Source organism: Mya arenaria, chromosome 10 (assembly GCF_026914265.1).
Source record: "Mya arenaria isolate MELC-2E11 chromosome 10, ASM2691426v1".
NCBI lineage: Eukaryota > Metazoa > Mollusca > Bivalvia > Myida > Myidae > Mya > Mya arenaria.
Window position 1 is genome coordinate 53,115,752 of NC_069131.1, and position 20,107 is coordinate 53,135,858.

Genomic DNA, 20,107 nt, shown 5'->3' on the forward strand with positions numbered 1-20,107 from the left:
ACCCGTATCGTTTCTGTTGGCTACGACCGACCTTGACATTCATAGGCCCGAAATAGTCCACACCAACATACGTTAACGGAGGTTTGTCTGGAGTAAGCCTCTCAACTGGCAACGGTGCCATCTGTTGTCGTTGTGTTTTCCTGAAGCGCAGTTTACAATCCATGCATGCCCTGACTACATGTTTCACTGTCCTTATTCCGTTAATTATCCAATACGACTGTCAAGTCAACGATAATACATGAAGAGCTCCAATGTAATGATTAACCTCGTGAAATTTCCGCACCATAAGTTCTGTCACGTGATGTTTGCTTGGTATAATGATAGGATGTTTGCTATCCTCGGAAAATTCAGTGTACTGAAATCGCCCGCCAACTCGTAACAGACCCTCATTAAGCACTGGACACAGTTTTACCAGCGAGCTTGATGTTGCTATCTTCTTCTTTGCAATCAATTTACTCAATTCGTCACCGTAGGCACTTTCCTGCACCTTTAGTAGTATCGACTTCCTGGCAGTTTGAATTTCTCTCAGTGACAAACAACCACCTGTAAATATCTCCTTTGTTTCATGTTTCAAGTATCTGTGTATCAAAAATGTCTTGAACCTAAGCAGCCAATCAACAGCTCGTTGCAGTTTATAACAATCTGAATATTCAGGATATCTGATACCACGTTCTGGCATTGAGAATGGACCATGCTAGCCACTACAGCTGGTTTCATTTCAACATCTTCGTACTCCATCGTGATTCCATCAGGTTCATGTGGCCAATCATCTTTCTCCATGTTTAGAAATTGTGGTCCGTTCAACCATATAAAACGTTTCCCTCCTTCCTCCGGGTGTACACCCCTGGAAGCTAAGTCAGCTGGATTCATGTTTGTAGGCACATACCTCCAATCATTTGGGGAAGTTAATTCGTGAATAAGAGCTAACCTGTTAGCAACATACGTCTTAAAACGCCGTGAAGTATTTCGAACATACCCTAGAACAATCATTGAGTCGGTCCAAAAATAGCAGTTGTCGACCTTTGTGTCCAGTTCTTTAATCAGCATTTGAAACAGTCTTACCGATACTACTGCAGATGCTAATTCAAGTCTCGGTATGGTTATGGTCTTGATGGGCGTTAACCTAGATCTCCCCATCACAAATGAACATTTGCCGTTTCCTTATCTGTCATATATCTTAATGTATGCTGCTGCTCCATAGGCGTATTGTGAAGCATCATATAAAGCTCTACATTGCATGAAGAGATATCAAGGTCGCCCGCCTTTAGACACCTTTCAATTTGGACAGATGACAACTTTGGCAAATTTGTAAGTCAATCACACCACTTTTCTATGTCGGATTCATTAAGTTTTTGATCCCACGTTAAGCCTTGACGACATGCGCTCTTAGGTATCAACTTCGTAATCAATGTCACTGGAGCTACGAATCCTAACGGATCGTATAAGGAGCTCGCTTCAGATACAACTCCTCTTTTTGTAGGCGCCTTTTCTTTCAGATGTACGTCAAAAAAGAAAGCAGCATCTCGGATGTTTCACTGAAAACTGAGTGTTCTTTCAAACTCGTTGTCATCTTCTAGATTGACAGTCAGGGTTTTTCTCTCATTTCCGGTGGGATTGAATCAACAACTTCTTGGCAGTTCGACATCCACTTTGTAAGTCTAAAGCCACATCGACCGAGCTTTTCTCGGAGATCCTTACAAAGCAAAACTGCATTTTCCTTGTTGTTTGTTGACTTTAATAGATCATCTACATAGAAGTTCCTCTCCAGTGTTGTGGTTACTTCCTGTGCATACATTTCATATCAGTCGCCGTTCTTCTTAATGCATACGCTGCGCAGCTCGGCGAGGAAGTCGCGCCAAACAAATGCACTTGCATCTGTGGCATTCAGGCTGTCGAGTTAAGTCCCTTTTGGGCCACCACAGAAATCTTAGTGCTTGGCAGTCTTCATCCATCACCCGCACTTGGTGAAACATAGCTTCAATATTTGCCATTAACGCAATCCTTTCTTCTCTGAAACGCGTAAGTACTCCGACTATACTATGTATTAAATCAGGACGTGAAGCAGCCGATCATTCAGTGACATACCTTTGTATTTTGCAGCGCAGTCAAAAACTGCTCTTACCTTTCCTGGTTTCCGTGGGCTTACAACTGGGTGATGCGGTAGGTACCAAATCCTGTCACTTTTACTCTCTTTCTCACTTTCGCATAATCGTTTTGCATGACCTTTCAATATATATCCTTCAATTGTATCACTATACATTTTATGCAAATTATTATTACCTTGCAATTTCCTTTTCAGGCCTGCTAGACGTGTTAGTGCCATGTGTTTGTTATGTGGAAGACATTGGTCATCGCGCCAAGGTAGTCCGATTTTGTAATGTTCATCCTCTTGTGTTATTGCCTGCATCATTATACCTAACGCTCGTCGGTCGTCTTGGGACATCTCCCATTTAGCGTCAGCTACGTACTCCGGAAAGTCTGTAGACCAAAGTTTGTGCATTTGCTGTAATACATCGGCTTGTTGATAATGCACATTGACATTTGAATTTGTGGACACCTTACCTGTAGGCCCAATGATCGTCCAACCTAAAATCGATCTTATAGCATATGGTTCGCTGCGCTTACCTCTTCTTTCTACTGCCACCCAGAAGGCTTCCGGTGTGTCACTGCCAATCAATAGCCCAACTTCATTTGCGTCTATATTAGGCAACTCAATTCCAGCTAAGTGATCCCACTTAGCCAATTCCGATTTTCTCGGGAGTGAATCCAGAGACACAAGCAAACGTTCTACAGACCACACTCTTGGAAGTGCCAAATGCCCCTCTCCGTCAATAGAGCTTACCTCTGCATTAAACTCTATGCCATTTTTCTTCTCCTTACTTCCATTAACAGTTGTTATAGAAAACTCTAAAGACTTACCTTTGGCGTCTAGTCTTTTAACTAGGGAATCGCTACAAAGTGTGACGTCAGAACCCGCATCTAACAAAGCATAGGTTTGCACTGTCGTCGATCCCCGATGCACGGCTACGGGAACGATTCGTAGACATACCTTTGTGCCATAACCACTCACATTCGTCGATGTACAACTGCCCGTCGCTATACTCTGGTTAACTCGATGCAGCATGGCATGATGTTTCATTCTGCATCCCGGTACGTCACATCCGCTCTGCTTCCTACAAAACTTTGCAATATGCTTGAAGTTCAAACAATTGTCGCACATTTTGTGCTTCCTTACAAATGCTATTTTGTATTCAACATCCTTTTGTTTAAATTCACTGCAGTCTATCAGTTTATGCCGACCCTTATCGAATACACATGCCAAGATACGCGCTGCTGGCACAATGTCATTATTACTTACCGATGTGGCTTAAACTGTAACTCTTTCACTTTTCGGCCCATTCACACCAGCTCTATCTCTCCCTTTATTGACCTCATCACCAGCTAAATCTTGCCCATACATAGTATTTGCAACGGTAGCCCGCTTCCCAACAAACTTCATCAAATCATTAAAGTTTGGTTCTCGGCCTTCGTCAATAATTGAACTAGCCTTATCAACCCATTTTGATGTAATGTGCATAGGTAGGCGTTTTACTATTTTCCTCAAATGTTCAGAGCTATTAACATCTGACATAAAACCTAACTGAGATAGTGTAATCTTACTTTCTTCCATTTCTAGGGATAATCTCATGATACCCTGAACATCATTTCCTTTTAACGGCTGACCATTAACTAAACGATCTACATGGGACCGCGCGACAAGATGCGGCTAACCATACCGTGAAGCTAAAATTGCCTTTGCTCTTCAAAAGCCATTTTCAGGTGAAAGTACAACGCAGTCCTCAATAGATCGCTTAGCCTCACCTTGACAATATAAAATGAGATAAGACAGACGTGACCTAGAATCAGTAACTCTACTCTCAATGTTTGATTCAAAAGTTCTCATAAATTTGCAATATTCTGCCGGATTACCACTAAAAGTTAAATGTCAGGTCGCGGTAAATCAAAACTCTCCGGGATGGTATTGGCCATCGCTTTAACCCTTGGAACATGCCTCCATCTCCGCCGTCTCCTCGAGGTGCGTTCCCGCTTCCACGTCTAGCCGTCAGTTCGTCAGTTCATCAGCACCGCCGTTCTGCTGCCCTACAACGTCACCAAACGTTATCCCCCTCGATGGTTGTTCCGTGAGAGGTAACGCTGCAACAGAGTGGTTCTTTTCATCTGTATCATCGTGTTGCTCCGTGAATATTGGTAATTGAGGGGTCTTATGAGGATTCGCTTGATGGCACGGTGACCGCCCACTTAAACACTCTTCTGCCACATGGTATGGCTCGACCTATTAGTGTCCAACTATTCCACAAATGTAACATTCCCTTACGAAGAAAATATGGAAAAAAACAAATTTGCTGACTTCGCCCTGCTACTGCCCTCCACTCTGGCAACTAACCAGTTCGCCTTCCAATGGACAAGAATGCCCAACTGTGCACTGTTCCGCAGAACAACACAAAAAAGATACATACAATTGATCAGTTGACGACCCTATTCTGCGTTTCTCCTCTATTTACCGAACCAAATACCAAAATGAAGGGCCTAATTGAATGAAGTATGGGGAAACAGTGCGCGATCTTGCCTCAAAACGGCCCATGTCTTTCATTCAAAAGATACACAATTTCGGATGTTCCGAGAGCAATGCCCTATTCCATGGGAAAATAATCAAATGGACTTCTGGATTCTGGCTTTTGGCCTCCACGATGTACCAGCCTACCCAACAGCCCTTTCGTTCCATGGCCTTCCCTCAGTCCAAAGCTAGACAGTCTAATCGTCCCAATCGGTTTCTTGAAAAATGCTGGACTTCAACCGAAGACCAAAGTGCCACAACACCCTGTGCACGCGCTCACACACCTGCTGTAACTGTAGTGGACAACACCTAGCACCTTTGTGTGCCTTTAAAAGCAAAGACCATGCTGCAACCTCCAATACCAAAACATGGTTATTCAAACAAAAACAACAATAACAATAGAAAAGTCACCACTCCCATTAAAACCCATGTTTTAAGCCAATTTTTTAGTGGCTATCAGTTGGCTGACTACCTTATATACGGGTTTACCCATGGTTTCAAATTGGGTTACAACGGTCAACATTTAGCAACTTGTCCCCCAAAGTTAAAGTCACGAACTTCATGAGACAGTTAGGTGAAAGATTGACAAAGAGGTTTTAGTTGGTCGTGTTAAAGGTCCATTTGATCAACCTCCCTTTCCGAATTTACGCATCAGCCCGGACGGTGTAGAAACGAATAAAGCCGCTGGTGATTACCAGTTCATCCACCTTATCGCATTATACCGAAACACCCTAATGATCACGACCTGTTAGGTTTCAGGTTCGATGGCAAATATTACTTTAATACCTGTTTGGCCATGGGTGTCAGCTTTGCTTGCGCCATCTTTGAGCGCTTTAGTACATCCCTTCTATGGATATCTAGGCAACAACTCAATATATGTCATATGGTTTATATTTTGGACGATTTCCTGTGCTTAGGCCCTCACAATTCCCCTACTTGTCAAATCACCTTGAGCGTTTCCAGGTCCCTTACAACTTAATTGGCGTCCCCATTTAAGCCGAAATGACTATATTCGCCCGTCCTATAATTACATTCATGGGGCTAGGACTAGATTATCTTTTGATGGAAACTCGCCTTCCCATCGACAAGGTTTTAAAACTAAGGAAACTTTTCTCCAATACAGTCAAGGAGCGAAAAATAAAAATAAAAAACCTTCAATTCATAATAGATTGAACTTCTGTTGTCAGGTTGTTCGCCCTGGGAGATGTTTCCACAGACGCTTAATAAATTTAACCACAAAGGTTACCAATCCGCATTACCTTTAATAAGCAGGGCAGAAAAGACTTGGCCGCTTCGCTCTTATTAATACAGCATTTTAATGGAAAGCAACCATTGCTCGAGGATAATTTGGAACAAATGCTTCTTTGCACGTCTACACTGATGCTGCGGGATTAATCGGATATTGTGCAACTTTAAAACAACACTTGGTTTATGGGTTATGGCCTCCATACCTGGCAAACCATACGATCACATTCAAAGACGTGTTTCGAATTGTTCTCGCCCTCTATACCTGTGGCCCTCTAATCCGTAACACATGTGTCGTTCTACATACAGACAACACGGCAGTTGTCCTTATTATCAACAAGCAAAGTTTTGGAGACCCATCCGTCATGGCCCAAGTTAGCAGCTAAGTATTGGCCTTCATGAAAAACAATGTGTAAGTTAAGGCAGTACACATACAGGGAACTCGCAATGTTTCACCAGATCTTCTGTCTCGTTCGAAGATCACGAAGTTCAAAAGCCTTGCTCACAGTATGGACATAAAAGCCACCACAGTCCGGCCAGAATCCATCCTAACAACCTGAATTCGGTCAAACATTCTCCGTTGAGTTTTACCATGTCTAAGTCTACTAAGATCAGTGACAGAAATGCTCTAAATATCTACTCGCATTCCCATTCCACAGAATTATCAAAATTCTAATCCACAGCATCCGCCGATCGGTCACGTCTCTCGAGCGTTTGCCAATCACGTTACCCATCTTGAAACGTTTAGTCTCTTCCATTAAACTCGTTACTGAGATACGACGGCTTCAAATGCTGTTGCAATCCATGTTCCTTACAGTGTTGTTTGGTATGTTTAGACTAGGCGAGCTGGCCCTGTCAAATAATGTGCCTGCTAAAATAATTCAACGACAGCATGTCAATTTCACTCCAACAAAAGATGGCCTTATTCAGGATCTGATCATAACGATGCTTAGTTACAAACACGCACATGGTCACGCAGCAAGAATCTCACTGTCAAGACAATCACGTGTTCGCAAACTTTGTCCTGTCAGGGCTATGCTTACCTACCCTAAACAAACGGACCCCCTTCCAGGTCCGTTTTACACATTACCTAATGGCTCCACATCACAACTTTCTACTTCCGAAAATAGTTAAAGTCGTGTGCTGAGCATTGCGGTCTATCATCCGCACACTACATTCCACACTCCTTTAGAATCGATGGTGCAACACACCCATACTCCTCCAACTTGCCTACAACCACCATTCAAACCTTAGGACATTGGAAAGCGTCTGCCTTCCAAAAATGCATCCGCCCTGCCTCTCTGTCACTGCCGTAACCCGCACCGCATACCACGTCATGTTGTCATTGTATTTTTTCCCATAATGGTTGAGCCGACTGAGATGTAGTCCACCTTACTTCATCTGGGGTTTGTTCTGACTGGTTGATCGAGCAGTAACTGTGTTTGCATTTTGTACTTTTTATGTATTTTATGATGTTGTGCATATTTTGCCAATTAATGTTGTATAGTAGTGTACATAACCTGTTAATCTATGTTCTTCCTTGCATTATTCATCTGTTTTACTATTGATCGTGGCATATGTAAAACAATAAATAATAGTATACAAATTCTTAAAGATTTATTTTCATCAAGCCCATTCTAGTCTTTTCCACTTCAATAATATGCTGTAAAGTGTATAATTATGTATGTACATTACTCATTTTGCTACAACAGTTGAACACCGTTAATCCGAACTCGTAGGGACCCAAAAATATTTCGAAATAGAGATATTTCGGTTTATCAATTTTCAAAAAATGACAACATCGCGAATTATAGATGACTTGAAATACTAAGTGGTGAAGATTGCAATGTCGGTAACACGTTACCATTACGTAACATTCGGTTTGAGTGATATTTCGTATGCAAAAAAATTATGATTTATTGTTTAATAAATGACAAATAATTTGTTATTTTACTTCTTTATTAAAACAACATAAACAAAATGACAGCACATGTATGCATTCGAAACATAGCACGGATTGTTCGTTAGTGGGTCGAGAGAACAATGCGGCAATCGAATCTGATGACATTTTCGAATGATATTCAGGTTGTGATAACCAGCAATTATATACACACTATATCTCCCAAATGAATCGCTCATTTCCTGACATCCATGTTTGTAATATACGCATGCTCAATGTCATTTTTTAACAAGCGCTAATTGTGCTCCAAAAAAAATATTTCTATCTATCTATCTCTACCTCAGACCGTTGCCTGAGTGCATTCGTGTGAAAAACTATGACATGGTCGAGTTCGAAATAAGAATTGATAAATAGGTGTGAAATACCAAATCGGGACCGTAATTTCATTTCGGAATAACGATTATTTCGGACTAGCGATTTCGGATTAAAGATTAAAAATTTAGTTAAACAAAGAAGGAGTAAAAATAATTTCGAAATAGCGATACTTTCGGATAAACAGTATTCGGAATAACGGTGATCAACTGTATTTGTTTGGTGTTGGCTATTCCATTATTTTAAGACTTACATTTTAGCCTCTTTTAAGTCGTCAGTAAGTCATCAGATTGGTCGAGCCGACTGATTTTTTACCTGAACAACTTGTTATTTTATAGCCGATTTCTCAGTCCAGTTTTAGTGCCAATCTATACGATTGGTTGAGTCCTCTGAATTACTGGTCAAATTCCTTAACAATCATCCTTTCGTTATCATTTATCATATCCTTTCGTTTGGCGGCGTTTCTCTTATGGCGTATTTTTGCCGCCAGTTAAGTAATCAGTGTGTACCATATGTTCGTACAACTGATATATAATTATATTTTCTGGCATTTTTATTAAATGCCCAGTTACAAATATATTGTGTCTTGTTTTGTTTAATTACACGCTTAGGATATAACAGTCAACAAATAACCTTGTAGTCGTTAAGAATTTAATGTTCTGCAAAAGCTTGGTACAACACATACATATTGTTTTATGGTACATTAAGTCTTTATGTAGTTTGCTAAGTGAAAGATTTCATTGGTTTGGTTATTTGTGTTGTCGGACTGAAAGTATACGTCTATATTTACCAGACAGAGCTAGCAAATCAGATTGTCTGACAGTCATCACGTGCTCTACCCAGCCAGTGAAAATCATTCACAATTGTTTCTTTGTCCTCCGCAAATGAAATCGCTTGAACCTTATAAATTTTTATTTTTCCACCGCCTCCCTTTCACCACAATTTTACATAAATTTCGTATGGCGATAAGGAATCCTATGATATTAACTCTATTTACAATCTGTTTGCATTTGCCATACATGATTGTTTAACATAATAATTGTTTTTCTCGACTTTAACCCCGGGATTTTGTTTTAGTCTAATGTCTCTGTAAACATACGTTTTTAAACTGTTTATGTATCTGGCTGGCTTTTTTGCCGCCAGTTAAGTAACCAATGTGAACGATATGTTCGTACAACTGATTTATAATTATATTATATGGTATTTTCATTAAATGCCCTGTTACAACCCAAATAGCGTTGTAGTCGTAAATATTTTAATGGTCTGCAAAAGCCTGGTACAACAAATAAATGTTGTTATACATGTGATTGTATCGATTTGAAATACAAGTGTCCAAAACAAAATCCAACTGACTATAAGAACGGAAGGGTATGCGTCTTTTTCGTAGGTAGGGTCTGGTAACCCGTCTAACCAAATGTTCTGTTTAAGGCTTGAGGCAAAATTGTCTTCCTGTTGTTTTTTGCATTTAACACATAGAAAATAAGAAAATAAAATGCAGAAATGATACAAAAAGTCTGTGCTTGATCAATTGTGTAATGGCAATCAAAGGTAAAAAGGTCTACATTTATTTGTCAAACATACTTTTATTTTGATAGAATAAACATATAAGTGGTGGTACATGTACATGCTTTTTACAATCTTCATTCAAGTACACCAGAGTGATAATGCTATGCGTTCCACGAAATTAGCATTGTTGAATATCTGATAATTACAATCTGAAGAATAACGTTCTCTGGTATAATTGCATGTGTCTATATGAGGTTTACATTTGATTTGAAGTATTAAGATAAGACACTTTTTGACGTTTCGTTATTTGATTTATTTACATGATTCGTCATGAGGATTACATTTGATTATGAAATCGTGAGAAAAGACACTTTTTGGGTGATCAATTGCCTTTTTCAGATAACATGCCTTCATTTGGTCTAGTATGTCATTGGATAGGTAAACACTATCCTAGGCTGCCAGATTATTTAAGAGTATAAAATAATAAAAAATATACAATCTCGATATGATTAAGTCGAGAACAAATACGAACATCCAGTACGGCAACCTTTTTCTTAAACTTAATTCACCATATTGCATGATTATGCATTTTTTTGTCTTTAAATTATGGATTATTGCATTACTGTGCGTCAAGTTTACAATTCTTCAAACAAATCTTACAAGATCAAAGCCTAACATATTTGGAAAATCAAGCACAATTTATTAATATATCAGGATGATGTAGTGGTTTAAATTTAACATGCAATACAGACATAAACATGGCATGGTGTGAATTCTAAAACTGAAGTTGATGAAATTTAAATCATAAGCAGATATACACATTTGTCATTAGGTTAATGTTTTAAACTAACAGTTCTATGAAGGTTATGAACAATTGGCCGCAAACCAGAACTCAACTAGACATGTTCCATTCTAGACACGAGGCTTTAGTCTTTACGTTTCGCATTTCAAAAGAATAAATATGTGAGCTTATCTGCTGCTTTGTAGTGAAAATGATGGTTTCTCACATCCATACTTGCTGTTCCCTAATAACCAGTTTCTGTTGCCAATTGGTATCAACAGATCAAATCAAAGATTTGAAAGAACTTAAAATAGTCGCAAACATTTTCACAACCCAAGGTATCAGAAAAAACACGCAAGTCTTAATTTAAAAAAATCATAAATTTATAGGTGCCGTAAGCTTATTTTACTTCTGATAAAAGTCCTTGAATATTTAAAATTTGAAATATTTGCAAACAAAACCAACTGGCATTCTTCTTACTGATATGCATATATATATATATATATCATTCAGTTCAACAAGTGCTATGGCTTCAAAGTAATAAATTTGTAAAGGATTTTGCCAATATGTGCAAGGCTCAGCGATTATGAGTTTTGTCGCCAAGACTGAGCATGATTATTAGTTTTGCGGTCCGCCTTTGGAACGCGTGCACGTTTTATTCATCTTTCAAATCTTGTGTTCGCATTATAATGCAGTTAATTATGGTGTCTAAACACATAGGAGAGGTAGCAACCCATTCAAATAAATATTGTAGTTGATCTTAAAAGTCATTTCAGATATTTTTATTATCAATGTTAACGATGAGATGACGTTTGCCGTTTGTCTATACACTAAAAATTATTTTCAATAAACACATCACAAGACGCGGCGCAAAAACGACTGTGTGTTTTTTTTATTATTTTACCTCGTGTTTAGTAAGATTTCAACGTAAAAATGGCATGTATTTTTATCAACTTCTTAATCATCGTTGTGCTTTTTAATCGGTTTATTCAAGATTTGCCATCTTTATACAAGACTGGAAACCATACTGCCGTATATTTTGGGCACTTTACCTGGATGAAATAGGTAGTAAAATTTACGCTTCATATAAGACTTTGTAGTCTCAATTAGTTATATATATATATCGACGATATGTAACTCGAAAGCAGTTATTTTAGTCATAAGATGTTTAATGCGTACGTTCAATTTGTTTGAAGAATGTTCACACTTTTCAATCTTATATTCATCACCTTTTATATATGTGTTTATGTGAAGTTGAATGTGTACATGCAGAAATTGACGTTCGTTTGCGTTATCTGCGGTTTCAGTTGGTCAACGAATATTTATGCCCCCCTTCGAAGAAGAGGGGTATATTGCTTTGCACAGGCATGTCGGTATGTCGGTCGGTCGATCGGTCGGTCGGTCCGTCGGTAGACCAAAGCTTGTCCGAGTGATAACTCAACAATTCCTGGACGTATGGTCATCAAACTTGACATGAAGGTTGGGCCTGACCAGTAGATGACCCCTATTGATTTAAGGGCTCATCGGGTCAAAGGTCAAGGTCACAGTGACCTTTAATGGTGAAATAATTTTAAAGCTTGTCCGAGTGATAACTCAACAATGCCTAGACCTATGGTCATCAAACTTGATATGGATGTTGGGCCTGACCATTAGATGACCCCTATTGTTTTGGGGGGTCATCGGGTCAAAGGTCAAGGTCACAGTGACATTGAATGGTAAAAGGATGTCTGAGTGATAAATCAACAATGCCTGCACCCATGGCCCTCATAATTGACTTGGAGGTTGGGCCTGACCAGTAGCTGACCCATATTGTTTAGGGGCTCATCGGGTCAAAGATCAAGGTCATAGTGACATTGAATGGTAAAAGGTTGTCCGAGTGATAACTCAACAATGCCTGCACCCATGGCCCTCATAATTGACTTGGAGGTTGGGCCTGACCAGTAGATGAACCCTATAGTTTTGAGGGGTCATCGGGCCAAAGGTCAAGGTCACAGTGACCTTGAATGGTAAAAGGTTGTCCATGTGATAACTCGACAATGCCTACACCCATGGCTTCAAACTTGACTCAGAGGTTGGGCCTGACCAGTAGATGACACCTATTGTTTTTGGGGGTCATCGGGCCAAATGTCAAGGTCACAGTGACCTTGAATGGTAAAAGGTTGTCCGTGTCATTACATGACATTGCCTGCACCTATGGCCCTCAAACTTGACTTGGAGGTTGGGCCTGACCAGTAAATGACCCCTATTGTTTTTGGGGGTCATCGGGCCAAAGGTCAAGGTCACAGTGACCTTGAATGGTAAAAGGTTGTCTGAGTGATAACTCGACAATGCCTGCACCCACGGCCATCAAACTTGAATTGGAGGTTGGGCCTGACCAGTAGATGGCCCCTATTGATTTTAGGGGTCATTGGGCCAAAGGTCAAGGTAACAGTGACTTTGAACGATAAAAGGTTGCCCGAGTGATAACTCAACAATGCCTGCGCCCATGGCCCTCAAACTTGACTTGGAGGTTGGGCCTGACCAGTAGATGATCCCTATTGATTTAAGGGGTCAGAGGTCAAGGTCACAGTGACCTTGAAAGGAAACTCGACAATTCCTGGACCTATGGTCATCAAACTTGACATGAAGGTTGGGCCTGACCAGTAGATGCCCCCTCTTGACTTTGGGGGTCATCAGGCCAAGGTCACAGTAACCTTTAACGCAAAAAAGTTAACAAATCTTCTCCCAGTGATATCTCAACGATTCCTGAATCTATGATCATCAAACTTGACATGTAAGTTGAGCCTGACCAGGAGATGAACCTTATTGATTTTAGGAGTCATTGGGTCAAAGGTCAGGTTCACAGTGACCTTGAATGCGAAAATGTGTCAAGTGATAGTTGGACAATGCCTGCACACATGGCCCTCAAACTTAATATTTAGATTTTTGGTGACCAGCTGATGACTACTATGGATTTTGAGGTCATAGAGCCAAAGGTCATGGTCATAACACACTCTATCCTCAAACTTTGAATGGTCATAATCTTAAAACTGCCTCAACGGCATACAATGTTAGCGACAAATCAGCTGTCATTTCGGTCCATGCATATTTCATTCAATTGTCCATATAATCCTGACAACATGGCGCTCAGGGGGGGGGGCATAATGTTTGACAAACATCTCTTGTTTAATCAGATTTTGTGTGTTCCACCATTAAGTCTTATTCATCTTGTATGATTATGTAATCTTTAAAGAGTAGAGGTGCGATTTTATACTTCAGAGAGTATGATTCATTCTGTGAAGCTTTTCAAGAATGAAAAAAATACTAATGTTCAAAATTGGTAAAATAATCGGGCAAAAACCATTTCTAACATTTTCAAAAAATTTCAAACACAGCCTGAAATTTGCTTTTGTACATCGACATGCCAGCTTTCTCGGACACGATATCAGTGTCGAAATACCGGCAACAACAAACACTATCAAAGAATTTGGATCCAAGTTAATTAAAACAAATAACAGGGAATTCAACAGTCCTGATGAAGCTCTAGTTTTTTTATGTATTAATAAAACAAATGTTCATGCTTCTGACGAACAAACACATTTAAGCTAACAAGATGAGATCAACCAGCATTTTAACAACAGGGCAGCAGGGATAAGCTACATAATTATTCTTTTATATGCGTAACGTTAAAATAAAACCCCAGTTTGCTAGAAATAAACATACCTAGATGAGCTCTTGTCTACGGTTATTTGGTTGCATAAATAGATATCATGTTTTTAAAAAGTAACCTATTTAAAAATATGCATATGATTTAAATTTCATTAACTTCAGTTTTTTTCAATTCACATATTTATGTCTCTAATGCCTGTTCAAATTAGTAAATCATCGGTATATATTTAAAATGTGCATGATTTTCCAAATATGTTAAGCTGCGATCTTGTTTGATTTGTTTGAAGAATATTAAATTAACTCACAGTAATTTATTCGTCTACAACATAATACGTATAATATATATATATATACCTTATATAATCTATGTATAATTTCCGGATTTTATTTACTTATTCGCTATATACCTTAATTAAAAAAAAACAGAAAATAATTGTGCCTTATCTTGCGGCTAGGATTTAGGATGAAATAACCCCTTTTTTTAAGAACAACTTAAAATGCCAATAAGATATTTTATGATGAAACGTTAATTGTGCACATCAATAAGACTCAAACACTAAAAACCTAATTCCAACCTATCGTGAAGAACATACGGAATGTTCAAAGGTCATTTCTAAAAATAAGACCTGATAGAAGTTGAAAAAGAACCTATAGCTCTTTGAAAACAAAACGTAGATGTTTGAAAAGCGCCGGTCAATTTGATCTGCTTATTTGACTGTTAGTATATGGCAAGTAAAACACGACCGCGATTCATAACGTATTTTAACTAAACGACGCATCACCGTAGTCTCTCATTATATTTATGTTTTTTTTATCAACATTTTATAATAACGTTTAATCTTACTGCAGGACGTTTTCATATAGCATTTGTTGCGTGCCTAAGGAAACAATAATTGCATGTAGTATATACTGCATTATTTGTATAATGTAATATCGATGTAATATACTAACCATTTCAATACTAAATAATTTGTTATCTCTTGGTTTAAACATTTTGCAAGTAGTCAATTTATGATGAGTTATTCATACTCATTATTATTTACATAGGAATTCTTATCAGACGCATACTTAGTTGAAGCTGTTTAACAAAAAAGAGTGCATGATCAAATACTTGAAAGTATTCAGAATGTTCACAACGTTTTTCCTTACTGAATAGCAATGAATTGTCGAAGAGAAAGAGTTGATGTTACAAGGAAAGAATTTGGGGATTTTATGTATTATATTGTGAAATCAAAGAACAGTTCACAAAAAGTGTGTTGTGTTTCGACAGAGTCAGATTTAAAAGAAAAGCTTAAACACTGGAAAATAAAAAAACCTGGTTTAGTATTTTCATTTTCCGACGGCATTAACCCAAAAGCCAAACACTTGCTATCGGAAAGTGTTCCTTCCACTGGTGTCGTAATTATCGTAGAAGAGCCGTCGAAAAACAAGGTATATAAAAAGGTAGTGAAGGATATAGAAATTGAGTCTGGACTTATTCAGCCAACAACAATTGGACTTGTATCACGCACGAAAGTAAATGATCTGTATAAAGAATTGCAAGTTGGTAAACACATTAAATTGTCAGATGGATGGAAAACTTTGTTAGAATGTACTCATCTCGTGTTTGTTCAAAATCCCTACAAGAGAGAAAGTGCGTTTTCTTGTTTAAGTGAAACAATAGCAAAAGGGGCGATAGCAAATGACGCAAATGAAGGAAAAACAAATGGCGCAAAAGGGGCAAAAGCAAATGCCGTACCAGTGGTATTTTTTGCAGATACTGAACTCATGGATATTGTTAGTGATGAACCATATGCAAACAGGCATATCGTAGTTGACGTTAATAAGTTATTGATGCTTTACCCTTTTGATCGGCAAACAATGCATCACAAGATTCGGCATTTTTCGAATTCAGCCCAAGACTTCAGAGACTGCTTAGTTCAGTCTTTAGTTGAAACTATACCAGAAGTTTCCGCCGAAGAAGTTCTGGATCTAGCCGTTGACCTGAAAGCTAATGTAAATATCGGAGAATTTATGGATACTTTCAAATACAAACGTAAACTTCATGTCGTTGCAAACGCCTTCAGAAATGACGTTTGGCCTCAAATAAAGACATTACTTACAAGCCAAAAGCAAAAGCCAGCGTTTTACGAAAGATTACTACTCTCGCTGCATGGAAAAAAGAAAAAGTCAACGTTTTACGAAAGATTACTATTCTTTCTGCATGGAAAAAAGAAAACAGATGAGGAAAAGTCAACGTTTTACAAACGATTACTACTGCTATTTCTGCATGCAAAAGAGAATACAGATGAGAAAAAGCCAACGTTTTACGAAAGATTACTACTGTTTCTGCATGGAAAAGAGAATACAGAGAAGCAAAAGCCAACGTTTTACGAAAGATTACTACTCTTTCTGCATGCAAACGAGAATACAGAGGAGCAAACACACGAGGATCTCTTGAAAGAGATTGCAAAATGTTACTATGACAAAAGTGATCATCAAGTTGAAATCATTTTATCGAGTACAAACACACAGCAAAATATGAACAATACCATACTTTGCCTTTTTCTTTGGGCAATTGTTCATCAGAGGTTTAATGTAGCACAGGAACTGTGGATGCAGACGAAAAATATGATGGCTGCCGCTCTTCTTGCATACAAAATTTTAAAGGACATGAAAATAGATAAGACCTATGCAGAAGATGAGAGGGTACACATAGAAAATACTATCGTATTTTACAGGGACCACGCGAATGAAATATTGACAGAATGTCTAAAGGTAAAAAAGGATTATACGAAGAAGAACCTTGTACGACAACGAGATGAATTTGGTGGGAAGTCATTATTGCAAATTGCGGAGTACAACAAATCATTTATGGCACATGATGCATGCCATTCTAAAATGAACGACATATGGTTTTCTCCTCTCGAAATCGAATCAAAACGTCCACCAATATGGTTAATACTAATGTGTGTGTTTTTGCCATTTCTTGCGCCGCTATTACCATTCCGAAAAGAGTTTGCTGTTGAAAAAAACAAATTCAAATGTCAACGGTTGATTGCATATGGAAAGAAGATTTTTGGCTTTTTAAACGCCCCGGTAGTAAAGTTCATTTACTACTTACTGGCATTCCTCATATTTCTTGCCTCCTTTGGGTACGATTTGATATTTGATGTTTCTGAATTGACATGGAACGACGGCATTGTTATTGCTTTTGTCGTATCATTCACTACTGAAGAAATCAGACAAATGTATATAAAGAAAAAAAAATACATTAGAAATGTCTGGGATTGTGTTGACATTTCATCGCTGGCACTATTTATATCGGGTCAAAGTTTGACAAATACCACCTTTTATTCAGAAGGCGGTCGTGTTTTACTTGCCATTTCCTTTATTGGGTTTTGTATTCGACTTCTTCAAGTATTCGCCAGCTTATCACAGATTGGACCATTTTTGATAATGATCGCAAGAATGTTGGTTGATACAGTTTACTTTTTAGGAGTGTTAATAGTTGTGGTGATATCGTATGCCGTTTCATCACGTGCAGTTTTGTACCCAAACACGGCGTTCACGTGGCCATCATTGTATACGACATTTCGGAAACCATACTGGCATATATTTGGGGAACTTTTTCTGGATGAATTAGACGGTAAGTCAAATTCAATTTTTAATTGCAAAAGCTATAAAGTCTGATCATTCAACTATTATAAATTCTTAAGCCACGTACAAACACTTTAGTGTTGTATACAAAGTGTTATACACTTTGAATGGGTCATTATAGTAGAAAAATCAAATCAAATCGAACATTACCATCTTTAATGACCATTAACAATTATATATGTATTTAAGGCGATGCCGAATGTGAAGCTATTGGAACATTGTCAAACAGGACGGCATTTTGTCCATCCACCATGGCGAGATATGTGATTCCAGTGATGTTGGGAGTGTACATGATAATCGTTCAACTGTTACTCATCAATCTCCTTATTGCAAAGTTTTCAAATACATTTGATACAGTTCATGAAAATATCGAAAAACATTGGCGTTTACTGCACTCTGAGTTGATCAAGGAATATTATGATCGGACAATGATTTTTCCACCATTCACTTCTATTTATCACGTGTTCATCGTTATTCGTTTTGTGTATGCATATTTATGTGCGTCTTCAACAAATAGCCATATGGAAAACAAATCTTGGCACTATGACTCATATTGCATTACTTTACAACAACGAGAAAACATTAATCTTCAAACGTGGGAACATAAACGTGCGAAAACAGTCTTCCTACAGAAACGGAGAAATTCATGTCAAACTAGTGTTGACAATAGTTTAGGAATAATATATTCCTCCTCTTGGTTCTCTTGGTAACGAAGTTTGGTTAAAAACAACAACCGGTCGATGGCAGTCCAGATTTTTCCTGATGCTTGAGAGTGTCTCTTTCATCGCATGAAGACAAACATGACCATAAATGTACTGCCCGTGACTCTAGATCTCCAGACAAACATTATTTAACATTTTTTATAAATATAAAATATATACATATAATTGTATACCAAAAATAATCTTATACGCATTAGCTCCCGCAAAATGTGGTAGTCCGTATTACAGACCAGCACAATATGGCCGTTTATTATATGCCTTTTCAAATTCCTTTTCCATATCCAACAGTGAAAAAATTGCACGCCGTATTGAAAAATTTGTATCATGATATTGTCGTTTTCTGATTCCGTTTCAGGCGAGTACCTTGTGTTATCTCGGAACAACTTTCGTGTTGCTAAAAATAGCGTGACAAAAAAAGGCAAAATCTGTCAACTTATAAAAACATTAAATTATATCACTTTACTCACGCTCCAGAAGCATGCAAATACTCAGATACATGGTTCGAAGTACCATGAGGAAAAGCACGAAGCAGAGAACACTTTCTCCCACTTCAGATAAGTAGATCCATTACTTTAACCATGCTAGAAATTCTTATCTATCAACGAGCGAAGATAAAATGCCCGTATGGAACTTCTTTTAATGTCACCACATTGTAATTACCTCCCTTGTTAAAGACTTTCGTTCGTAGCGCATCATGGAAACCTTGTCTTGTGGCAATATTTAGAACACAAGTTAATTATTTCGCGCTTCAAATGTTACCAAAAACAGTTTTCACGCACCTTTCAAGAAAAAATGCTTCACCCTTCTTAGAACTATTTAAAGACCGATCAGACCATTTACATACTATGAATCACTGCGCGAATATCTATGACAACCACGAATTATCGCATATCCGTACGCAATTATTGTCACTAAGCTCAAAAGAGTTCCAGCAAAAAATATTTTTTTACTTAATTTTGTTTAACTGAGGTGGGAGAAAAAGCATCTACCATAGCCGCTCGTGTAAGATAGGTTCATCCAGACCCTCGCGCAGGGTGTTTTGCGGAAACTCGGTTAACCTCGTTTCAGCAAAATACCCTACATTCGGGTCGGAATAAACCTATCTTACACTGTCGGCCATGGAAGATACTTATAATCTATCTAGACAGTTACTTCAGTGAACTACTATAGTTGTTTGCCATTTCGAAGTTCATAAATTGTTGCATTTCCATTTTTACTATCATATATATTAGCAGCTCGACAATACAAAAAGAAGGCGAATTCGCGTAATCGATAGAAATAGTGATCGACTCATGAATATTTACTTTGCTAAAAATGGCCGCGTTACGTCTAAATGAAATGACGATTTGTGTATACTTGTAAAATAAGTACCGTTTTTTGGTTGTTTTTTTTGTGTTGTAACATTTAATAATTGTTCTCGTATTAGCAATTTGTTCATTTTGCTAACACATCAATTTTTTTTCTTATTTTGCTCAGTCAAGTGAATTATGTTACTTCCGACTTCGTTTCGCTGTAGTAGCCTCCCTTGACTTCAATATACAAAACAACGTTACACATTCAAATACATACGCGCATTGGGCAGAAAGCGGTAAATTTAAATCAAATTGAAACCGAGACAAAAAGGAATAATTAAATAGGCAGGTATATAATAAATGGAATATTACGAAAAAAAAACGTTT

At 38.1% G+C, this 20,107-nt stretch overlaps 1 protein-coding gene across 1 annotated transcript; it reads left to right on the top strand.

Annotated features, from left to right (window-relative positions):
• Positions 1-15,927: 15,927 nt before the first annotated feature.
• LOC128204807 (transient receptor potential cation channel subfamily M member 1-like) lies at positions 15,928-18,990 on the top strand. The gene is made up of 3 exons (XM_052906215.1): positions 15,928-17,695; positions 17,896-18,301; positions 18,903-18,990. Exons 1-3 carry the CDS (start codon positions 15,928-15,930, stop codon positions 18,988-18,990), a joined length of 2,262 nt encoding a protein of 753 aa, XP_052762175.1.
• Positions 18,991-20,107: the final 1,117 nt, after the last annotated feature.

Excerpts from the sequence above, each read along its gene's own strand:
- LOC128204807 (XM_052906215.1), top strand. The coding sequence starts at position 15,928 with ATGCATCACAAGATTCGGCATTTTTCGAATTCAGCCCAAGACTTCAGA. Across the intron at positions 17,696-17,895 it reads TTTTCTGGATGAATTAGACG|GCGATGCCGAATGTGAAGCT; the intron begins GTAAGTCAAATT and ends TATGTATTTAAG. Across the intron at positions 18,302-18,902 it reads GAAAACATTAATCTTCAAAC|AAGCATGCAAATACTCAGAT; the intron begins GTGGGAACATAA and ends CTCACGCTCCAG.